The sequence below is a fragment of the Poromitra crassiceps genome, assembly GCF_964638095.1.
Source record: "Poromitra crassiceps genome assembly, chromosome: 10".
In the NCBI taxonomy this organism is placed as follows: domain Eukaryota; kingdom Metazoa; phylum Chordata; class Actinopteri; order Beryciformes; family Melamphaidae; genus Poromitra; species Poromitra crassiceps.
This window is the reverse complement of record NC_139631.1, coordinates 28,972,072-28,983,518: the sequence shown is the minus strand read 5'-3', so window position 1 is coordinate 28,983,518 and position 11,447 is coordinate 28,972,072. Positions and strand designations below refer to the sequence as shown.

At 44.8% G+C, this 11,447-nt stretch overlaps 1 protein-coding gene across 1 annotated transcript in view; it reads right to left on the bottom strand.

The window, feature by feature from the left end:
• The window catches only part of adgrd1 (adhesion G protein-coupled receptor D1), a 39,094-nt gene that overhangs the window by 4,209 nt on the left and 23,438 nt on the right, over positions 1–11,447 (bottom strand). Inside the window, exons 15-23 of the mRNA XM_083643892.1 lie at positions 6,008–6,081; positions 5,227–5,350; positions 3,210–3,313; positions 2,925–3,036; positions 2,307–2,460; positions 972–1,038; positions 633–699; positions 330–421; positions 115–241 (exon numbers count right to left, since the gene is read on the bottom strand). Of these exons, the coding sequence (XP_083500018.1) occupies positions 115–241; positions 330–421; positions 633–699; positions 972–1,038; positions 2,307–2,460; positions 2,925–3,036; positions 3,210–3,313; positions 5,227–5,350; positions 6,008–6,081 (921 nt within the window). The remainder of the gene's footprint in view (positions 1–114; positions 242–329; positions 422–632; positions 700–971; positions 1,039–2,306; positions 2,461–2,924; positions 3,037–3,209; positions 3,314–5,226; positions 5,351–6,007; positions 6,082–11,447) is intronic.

Sequence of the window (11,447 nt, the reverse complement as noted above, 5' to 3'; positions counted from 1 at the left end):
CGGAATAATAATAATAATAATAATAATAAACGGAACAGATACAATAGGGATCCACGCACTTCGTGCTTGGACCCCTAATAATATTAATAATAAATCCTATAGTTAAGAACCTACTTGTAACGAGTTGAACACAGCGAAGATATAGAGGAATGCCAGGGAGTGAGTGTTGAAAGCAAGAACGCCAAAGATCCAGGAGATGCCAAGTATAGGCAGCAGCACAGCCACTGCCTTCGCAGTCAGCCTGCAAACAAACAACATCGTTTTATATCCGTGTCCCAACAATAGTGGAGTTTGAGCATCAGCCCACTGATTAAAACAAAATGACGCACTTGACAGCATTGGCGTCTCCATGAACCCTGTAATTCTCTCCGCTGATACGAGATATGATCCTTGTCACAGATATCAGAATGCAAATGTTCACCTGAAAGTCAGAGCAGAAATAGCACATATAGGGTCAATCAACTTAACACAATGGCACAATATGAATCCCTATATTATTTGGGCTGTTTCTTGGGGGTTTTGCCTAAAGTAGAATGTACTTAGTGCACGCTTAATGGAGATTAAATTATAGCCTAAATTAAACGATGAATTATGAAGTGTGAAAATGAATGTTTTTGTAGTAACTTTCTCACCACAATGACAAACAGTGCTGGTGCCACAAATGCCCAGATGGCTCCATTCTTCAATGACAGCCAACAGCTGAGAGAGAGGGTGGGAGAAGAACAAGTGAAGAAGTCTCAGTATTAAGTTGTATTTATATATATGTATATGTGTGTGTGTGTGTGTGTGTGTGTGTGTGTGTGTGTGTGTGTGTGTGTGTGTGTGTGTGTGTGTGTGTATATATATATATACTGTATATATATCATATATCATATATATATATATATCATAATATATATATCATATACTGTATATATCATATGGTTTTTGAATGCCCAGATCTGAGTGTGCTGGCTGACTCAGCTACTTACTTATCAACCTCACCATAACTGTCCAGTGCTGAGGTCATGGATACCACACAGATCACCAGCGGTGAACCTGGTAAAAAACAAAGAAATGTTAAGAAAAGGAAGCAAATGTGTCACAGATTCACCAATAATGTAGCCTATAACCTGACTATGAACATGGTCAACTACAGCAAATCAACATGGGGAATCTCAAATGAAAGATCTATCCCTAAACGTTTGTTGCCAAGGCCGCAGACGTGTGTTGTGATGGTTGTGACAGATTTGGGTCAAAAAGTGGCTGCAAAATAGTGTTTTTTTGTGTGTGTTTTTTTACTGCGTGGTGTACTGGATCATCTGGATGTATGTATGTATCAATAAGCTGTCAATCACAGACAAGTACACTCCCAAGTCATTCTGAAATACGGCTCCCCGCCCATCCTGGCACACAAGCAGGCTAAAACAAACCATGACACGTTGCAAATACAACTGGAGACCGGTTTTTGTTGTGACAGTTTTATCTGCTCCTTGTTCATTTCCTTGAACACAGCTCTTAGTCTTTTTATTATAATACTTTGATCTGCTCAAAGATCTTCTGGCTTGCCAAGGCCAGAGGTTTCCAGCATAATCCTACTGCAGGAACATTAGACTGTTACGAAGGAGGAAAGTAAAGACAAAGGGTCAGCAGCCTGTATCACAGCTAATAGCAGCAGCAGCAGCAGCAGCAGCAGCTGTTAATTACAAAATTAGTGTTTTCCTTTTACATGTCTAACAGCTACACTTCTAACTGCCGGACAAGTCTCCGGCACATAATTTGCAGTTGGCCACACAAAACGAGAAATTACTTTGGCCAAAAGAAAGGAAGTAATAAAAAAGGGATCTTATTTCCACTAATGGCTTCAGCATGTGGAGGAGAGACCATGCATTCCCCAGCAGACAAATGCACGATACGTCCCGACTCCCGGCTTGTCTGTCCACTCTGCCTCTACTCTCTCTCTGTCTGTCCACTCTGCCTCTACTGTTGGTACAACGGAGAGCAACTCACCACTGGTTTAGCAGGGTCACATTTATTTATTTTAATGCAGCCAGTATTTAACCAGTCAGGTCCAACTAACAAATAACAAACTCTTATCTACAAAGATGGCATGGCATGAGGTAGATATACATCATGGAGATATACATAAAACATATATGAAATTATCTAAAACAGACAAGCAAAAATGCACAACAGGAGGACTGACATATGACACAAACGGACAAGGAATATACAGTATATCACAGCAATAATGCTGATGCCTCCTGTTTGTATGTGCTTTTTGTCTTCAGGTTGATGTTCATCTGAGTGTAAACAAGCAGACCTACCCCAGCCAATGCCGTAGTAGTAGAAGTGTTTGCTGCCCTCAGAGCCGAAGACCTTGACCACCATGCTGTAGAGGTGCAGGCCCTCCACCAGCATCCAGGCAAAGGCACTCAGGAAGAAGAAGTGGAGCAGGACAGCCATCACCTTACAGGGCAGCTGGGACAGGACAGGAGACAAGACCCGGCACTTAGAACATTCAAAGTGCCAACTGCTACACAAATAAGGTGTACTATTGCACTCGTAATGTCCTTTTGTCTTTTAATAAAACGGGCTAGCACAAACAACGGATGCCTTTCAGCACACAGCCATCATCAACGCTGATGATGGTTGTGGAGATGGATCTATATATTAAGCCTTGGCCATGCAGCTAAGGTAGAGTTTTTGATTAAGTCTTGCTCACATTTGGCGGAGTTTGCTACATTAGCTAACGCCAGAGACAATCATCCTACATCTTTCACCATCGTCACCATAACCAATCATCGTCGTTATTCATTATCATCATCACCATCTTTGTCATCATCATCATCATCATCATCATCATCATCATCATCCTTATCATCACGAGTGTGACATCTCTGCTTCGCCTCTTTGAAGAGCATCGTGTGCTGTAGGCTACCTACCATGCCGGGCTCGAAGCGGGAGCTGATGAGCAGTAAGATCTCGGCCACCAGGATGGCAAAGGACAGGTTGGCGTGGATGTGGTAGCGTTGGTTACGGATGGTACTCACTGACCTGCAGAGCAACAGGTGAACACCACTATCAAAAACATAGAAATTGTATACTGTATAAGTAGATATAAAATACATTCAGGTAAATGTAGTTTTTTAGTGTTTAAATGTGTTTAAATATTCCACATTATGAGGCTATGCCTCATAATGTGACTGTGATTCAGCTGTGATACTCACGACAGGACTGCAAAGGTGACCAGAGTGATGGTAAGACAGAAGATGGAGATGGAGCAGCCAATATAACCGATGGTTGACAGCGCCACCCGGTGGACATTGGTGAGCTGTGTATGGATATCATAATTAGTGCCAAAATAAGATCAAATGGAAAAAGATCATTACTTTGCTGGTAATGTGGTTTATGGTTAATCATTAGTGCTGCCACATGTAAAGCTGAAGCATAAAACAAGTCAACATGAAAGTGGTGCAACACTGCCCCCTATAGGCTGGTGTGAACTCCTACATTCCTCAAAACAGCAGTGCTCTATCTAGGATGTTGTTTTCTGTCCTGTGGCCAGCAGCCTCCACTCCTCCCATCTATGCACTAGTCTGCACGCACACACGCACGCACGCACGCACACATGCGCACACACACACACACACACACACACACACACACACACACACACACACACACACACACACACACACACACACACACACACACACACACACACACACACACACACACACACACACACACACACACACACACAGCCTGTTTTATTCAGCCTCGACCAGTAGACTGGTAGCCAGGAAATTGAAAGGGGGGGGCTCAGGAGAGTTTATGATGATGACCCATAGTGACCCTCATTATTATGCTCTCAGGTGGGCTCCTGTCCAGGACTGGGCAAGACTATTATCATTGTAATAAATCTTCAGTAAAATAACTCCCGCAGTGTAAAATAAATAAACAAACAAATAAATAAATAAATAAACTTAGAATTACATGCCACTTTTCTGCATGAGATCTATTCATAATAATGTATGTATATATCTATTTATTTATTTTTTTCTTCTTTACTTATAATTTGTTTTTGTAAATTTGATTTCCTCTAAAAACTCAGTGACTGCGAATAACACAGGAAAACACCTCGGTCCAAATGTCTGTGTTTTCTTATGGTTTTTGAGATATGCAAAAACATACATCGTCCAACCAACCAAAGAGAGACAGTGGCAATTGTATGTGTCCATATGCATACATATCCGTGGTGGCATACGGCCCGGAGCATTGATGTTGTTTTTGAGTGGAAGCTATTTTGAGGGTTTGGGTTTGATTCTCCATTAAGTCTCTTCACATGTGCCTTGTGATTAGGAGGCTTGACAAGCCTCTGCCTTCCAGAATAGGGATGCGTGGGATGTTCCCCTAGCAGCAGCTGAGGGATGAGGCAGCCCACTAATTAGAGACTGCTGGAGGGAAAGTATAGCATCAAATAGACTTCTGTGACTTAAATACAGCGCTGGCCCACTGAGCTGCAAAGAGGACTCCTCTTTTTCTATTTAAAGAAGTCATCCGTGATGCTGCCCATACTCCCATGGAGCGTATTCTGGGATAACGGAGAATAGTCTGTGGTGACAATGTACACAGGGCTGGCATTTACCCAAGTCCCCCTGGGTAAGTCAGCTAAATGCACTTCATGTCAAATATATTGTAAACAGTGTAGTGTGAATACTAATGCAGAGCATTCAGAGAGAAAGTGAGTAGTAGTGGCATAAATATTAACCCAGATATTTCTCAGGGATAGTTTTTGGTCTCTTGAGAGACTGTGGCCCTTGAGGAATAGACCACTGACCTCCGCAGTGACCCCCATATAACCACACTTAATCATGGTTGTCCACAGGACTTTTCTCTCAAAACCACCAGTGAAACCAACATTGTTACTGCGTATAGGTCCGCTTACAACTGACCTACAGGGAGGAATGGCAAACTGTCCCAAAAGCAGCAGTGGGGCCTCTGGGTGGTGGGTTACTGTGTGGTAAACCACTGCCTCCTGTCCAATTACACTCCTACAAATCTAGTTATATACTGTGTGGATTAGACAAGCGCACCGAGGGAGAACCTCGCTATGGAATCAAGGTGGGGCAGAAGAACAATGCTATTGCTCCCGGCAAAAAGCAACAAAAGACATTTCCCGGGAACAGATTCCACGCGGTTATGGGAAGAAAATAATTCCCCTGGTGGCCAAAGCGTCATTACCTTTAAAGGCACCACTTGCATGAGGATGGCGAAGTTGGTGAGGTGGTTGCAGAGACACACAGAGTACGACATGTTCCCACCTGAGCGCACACAGCCCTCGTTGGACCATACGCCCTCCTTTGAGCTGAGAGAGAAGACAACTTTATTCACAGAGAAAATATGGCGTGCAGACTCAGACATTATCCAGTGGCGTTTGGGGGAACATACTATGCATTCTTTTATAAACAAGTAAGCATGGATCTTATCAAAACAAAGATATGCCAGGGGGTTGGGGGGGGGGTGGGGGTGGGGCAGGCAGAGGGTTTTTGGAGGAGCACTGATGGCTCGCAATATTCAACATGATCCGTTATTAGGTTCGCAGAGACTATTTTGCCGAATGAAACATCTGACAGGACAACCCAATAATTCATATTTTTCTTGAACGTCAAGGCGAAAGGGGAGTTAAGGAGAGGAAGCCTTTGAGTCCAACTAAAACACACTCCCCTTTAAAATGATTTATGCTTTCTAAATAGTGTTTTGGCTCCACTTATCAGATCACTGTATCACGGAAGGTTTGCTTCTCAAGACCAACCAAGAAACGGCAACATGTGTAACACCGGACTGGATTTGAGTGACAAAAGGAACGATCAGCTTTCTGGACCTTTGGTTAAAAAGCCTTAACGAATAGGCAAACTTGACAATCAAAACAAAATCTCTTTTTGGGACTTTAAGTATGAATGTTGAATGGAGTTTGCTAATTGAAACATGCTGTGTCTTATGCTGTGCGTAAAGGGAGACCCACCTATAGTCCAAGAAGCCGCAGTAGAGGAAGACTTTATTGCTCTGATTTAAAGCTTGGTCTTGCTGGTCTTTGGTCTGAAAAAGAGGCAGAAAGGAAAACAAAGATAATCGTATCACTGAAACAATGTTGCCTTTCATTGCCATACTAAATTATGTACGTCATATAGCAAGAATCTGCTTTTGTATTGTACTGGCTGACTGATGAGCAATACGTTACATGTTTGTCCCATAACTGGGAGCAACCTGCTAGGAAAATGTGCTTTAATTTAGGAGAGGCCACGGAATATTTTGGACCCAAATTAGCAGCATTCTTTCCTTAATGCTGGTTGGCTTTCCTTCCATCTGCTCAACAGAAGCATCTGAGCTTTGCTGTGCTAAAGATAACAACACTACTGTCCAGCTTGCAGAGAGGAATAAACCACCGGATTACATTTGTTTCTGATACACAATGAAGGAGTTAATGTGATGTCAATCAACATCGAATGAAGACTTCAACGTCAAGAGAAACAACATTCATCATCATCATCATAATCATAACAAAGGACCCGCTCTCAGCAAAAATGTATTAAGACTCCTTACTGTCTTCAAGAACCCTACAGGATTATAACTGGCTTTTTCCATAATATTCCTTAATATGAGATTTGTCCCCAGAGACAGTGAGCTCAAGTGCAAAAAAATGCAGCAATTATGGCTGGGCCCTGCTTAAACCTCTAACCTCCTCAATCTGTCATCTGACATAAAAACAACACTTTGATTGGCCTGCTGGGTGTACATTGAGAGACTGCACACCTCTGGTTAGACTCTCAGACTTGATGAGTGTATGTTGAGATGGACTGTGTCTGCACTATTTCCTTCTGGAAAAAGTGAGAGTGAGAGTGAAACTGACAGTCAGCCTGTCTGTTTCCTGGCCCATATAGGCTGAATGATTCATATTACAAAGCATAGCACAATACGTTGACTTCATTGTGGAACCAAATAGTTGGTCTCATTCTGTCTATTTTGCACACGCAGCTCTTTAGTCATCGTGGATTGTGACCCTGGGGACGAATCCAGGGGTCCGCCAGCGTAGGCAGGACTAGGGACGCACGATATTGTTGTTTTTGGGACGATATCAGATATGCCGATATTTTCAAACTCGTTTGGCCGATTGCTGATTGCAAATAACGTTATATGCACACATTTCTCCCACATAATTTCAGAGAACATCAAGTCTCTCCTGTAGTGGAATTAACACTTCATTATGACATTATGACATGATTTAGTCAAGCATCAAGGCCGTCCAGGTAGTTTATATATCTCAATGGTGCAACAGTGATAGATTCCCTGCCTACCAACATGAGAGTTGCAGGTTTGAGCCCTCGTGTTATCTCCGCCTTGGCCAGGCATCCATACAGGCACAATTGGCTGTGTCTGCGGGTGGGAAGCCGGATTAGGGGTATGTGTCCCTGGTGGTTGCTGCACTAGTGCCTCCTCTGGTCGGTTGGGGCGCCTGTTCGGGGGGGATTAATCGTGATCCTCCCATGCGCTATGTCCTGCTGTTGAAACTCCTCGCTGTCAGATGAAAATAAGCAGCTGGTGACTGCACATGTATCAGAGGCAGCAGGTGCTAGTCTACAACTCTCCCCAGATCGGCAGAGGTGGTGGAGCAATGACCGGGACAGCAATTGGCCAAGTACAATTGGGGAGAAAACAGGGCGAACCCCTAACCCAACCCCCCCCCCCCCCCCCCCCCGCCCCCGCGCAAAAGAAAAGAAAAGAAAAAAGAAAAAGAAGCATTGAGCATTTTGACATAATTAAAGTGTCATTTTATCGGCCTGAAACCGAAACCGATGCCAATATTTTATTTTACGGCCTTTATTGGCCGATACCGATGACATACCGATATCATCGTGCATCCCTAGGCAAGACCGTGGGCTCCAGACATCCCTAGGCAGGACCGTGGGCTCCAGACATCCCTAGGCAGGACAGTGGGCTCCAGAGCCAAAGAGAGCGCCTTCACTGCACCCCGTCATCATGGGCAGGCGGCTGGCTTTAAGGAGCTGAGAGCGACCCTGTGGCTGAATTTACTGGTCCCCTGCGGGCTTTAATAACTCACCATGTTTGTTGGGTGTAAATGAAAGCAGATGGAAGCTAGAGGCAAAGTGTAACTGGCATCCAATCACAGCTGAGAGTGTGATGGAAGAGAGGCAAACCGTAACTGGCATCCAATCACAGCTGAGAGTGTGATGGAAGAGAGGCAAAGTGTAACTGGCATCCAATCACAGCTGAGAGTGTGACAGGACATTCGCACACTTTAGCCTGGCCTTACAGTGACACATTTGCTCTCCACAACCGCTGATCTTTTGCTGCAGCTGTGTTATTGAGGAGAGACTAATTAGCTGTAATATTGAGCCTAAATTAACGTGAACCCGGCCTCTCGGGATACAAATCCATCATTATCAAACCTTGACACGTCCCAGATCCAAACTAAAAAATACATCAGCTGACAGACCATCACCATAATGTATGTGAGTTGTTGTTCCCCTGTAGCAACTGACTGTTTGTGGTCCAGCTCAGTGGCTCTCAAACTTTTAAACGGACACAAATTAGACAGATTTTGTTGCGGGGTCCCCATCTGATACGATTTTTGCTTTTAGATGTTTTATTACAGAAAGTCTACGAAACCCATGGCCAAAATAGTCAAAACATTATGTCATTGTGTTACTTATGGCTGGAATTATAGTGAAAATAAATGATTTTTGCTGTGGACCCCTCCTGGAACCCCCTCAAAGACCCCTGGGGGTCCCTGGACCCCACTTTGAGAACCACTGGTCTAGCTATCCAGCGTGTGTTTTTGAGCTGATATCTGAGGAGAGGGGACATGCATCTGAAAGTCTCTGGTGAGTGTTAGAATGCACTCAGAGATCTGGCTGGGCTTTGAGCGTACGCCGCTGCTCCCCCGGTGCCCCGAGGCTTCGGCGTCCACCAGCCAAGACTGCAGCCGGCACTCCAACTCTTTATTAGCAACAGAAGGCCAGCAAGATCTCCAAGGCCGCCTTGGAGATCACTCTGAGCCTCAGAAGAAGAAGAGACGTGGAGATCACTCTGAGCCACAGAAGAAGAAGAGACTTGGAGATCACTCTGAGCCTCAGAAGAAGAAGAGACGTGGAGACCACTCTGAGCCTCAGAAGAAGAAGAGACTTGGAGATCACCCTGAGCCTCAGAAGAAGAAGAGACTTGAGCCACTTTCACACATGAACTCCGGATCAGGTCAGGGTTGCCCCCCACTGAGCCTGCCCCGGATGATAGGTGAAGTGTACCCTTTCACACATGAGGCATGTTGCATTCACACATGAGTAGCACCTCCGCAGAGTTTGTAAAGTAGAGAGGGGGCGGGCGGCGGGGGTGGGGGAATTTGGGCATGACCACACAGTTGTGAAAACTAAAAATACATAATGGGCAATAACTGCCTAACGTTCACGGCGTATAAACGTTAGCAAGTAATTAATTAAACAACCCTACAACTCACGCCCAGATGCATCGATTTCCTCGAGTCGCAAGCAGTACAAACAAAACAGGTCTTTGCTATGTTCAGTCCTAAAATGCCTCAAACCTACTAGAATTATACAGAATAAAGGAAGCTAGACGTTTTTACCTTCAAAATAAAATAAATGTTGTATTACTTAGTAACAAAAAATCAGAATGTCGACTCACTACGGGTTAAAATTGACTTTTCGAAGGGAGCAGATATTCTTCCAGTTTATCTCCGTTCTGTATCTTTCGAAACACACACAAAAAAACATTACACGTGCATTTACTTTATTTAATTGCCATTATTGCGAAGGTTATACCCGGAAGTTTTCGTTTTATACTGCCTGACTTGACGCTACTTGGAATTTGCGCGAACGCTGTGTAAACGTTAAATCAAAGACATGAACGCAACCAGATCCAGATACCCTACCTAGCGATGTCCAATACTGGGAAGCGGGACGACCCTCGCGTCCAAAAATGCTTATTAAATGTGTGTGCTGTGCGAAGCAGACATGAAATCAGATCAGAGCCATGAGCCTTTCAATCCAGCAATCCGCAACATGTTGGCTGTCGCACACGGAGCAGTTTTGAGCTTCATTTGAAAACCAAATGGCATGTGTTTTTTGCTCGCTCTTTCACATCGACTATTTATATAATAATAATCTGTCACGATCGTCTCTGTCCTCATGCACTCACGAGCTCACGGAGCTCTGGAGGGGGGGGGGGGGGGGGGGGGACAATACGCTTCTGCGACTACGGCTGGGGGTACACTTCCCTCCGTCTAGGACGAGGCTCCGTGGGAGCGCGCATGAGCCGCATGCAGACATTCACACATGACAGCCAGCCGTATGGCCTCTAGATAACTCCTGAATTCCAAACATGTGTGGAGATCACTCTGAGCCTCAGAAGAAGAAGATACTTGGAAATCCCTCTGAGCCTGAGAAGAAGAAGATACTTGGGGGTCACTCTAAGCCTCAGAAGAAGAAGAGACTTGGAGATCACTCTGAGCCTCAGAAGAAGAAGAGACTTGGAGATCACTCTGAGCCTCAGAAGAAAAGATTTGGAGATCACTCTGAGTCTCAGCAGAAGACGAGACTTGGAGATCACTCTGGGCCTCAGAAGAATTAGAGACTTGGAGATCACTCTGAGCCTCAGAAGAAGAAGAGACTTGGAGATCACTCTGAGCCTCAGAAGAAGAAGATACTTGGAGACCACTCTGAGCCTCAGAAGAAGAAGAGACTTGGAAATCACTCTGAGCCTGAGAAGAAGAGACTTGGAGACCACTCTGAGCCTCAGAAGAAGAAGAGACTTGGAGGTCACTCTGAGCCTCAGAAGAAGAAGAGACTTGGAGGTCACTCTGAGCCTCAGAAGAATTAGAGACTTGGAGATCACTCTGAGCCTCAGAAGAAGAGACTTGGAGATCACTCTGAGTCTCAGCAGAAGATGAGACTTGGAGATCACTCTGAGCCTCAGAAGAAGAGACTTGGAGATCACTCTGAGTCTCAGCAGAAGACGAGACTTGGAGATCACTCTGAGCCTCAGAAGAATTAGAGACTTGGAGGTCACTCTGAGCCTCAGAAGAAGAAGAGACTTGGAGACCACTCTGAGCCTCAGAAGAAGAAGAGACTGGAGATCACTCTGAGCCTCAGAAGAAGAAGAGACTTGGAGACCACTCTGAGCCTCAGAAGAAGAAGAGACTTGGGGGTCACTCTGAGCCTCAGAAGAATTAGAGACTTGGGGGTCACTCTGAGCCTCAGAAGAAGAAAAGACTTGGAGACCACTCTGAGCCTCAGAAGAAGAAGAGACTTGGTGAGGAAGGGAGAGGCGAGAGACGCAGAGAGCCAGTCACAGGAGACATAGAAGGGAGAGGTGCAGAGTGACTGGCAGATAAAGCTGCAGCGTCAGTGAGAGAGGGGGGCGATGAATCATAG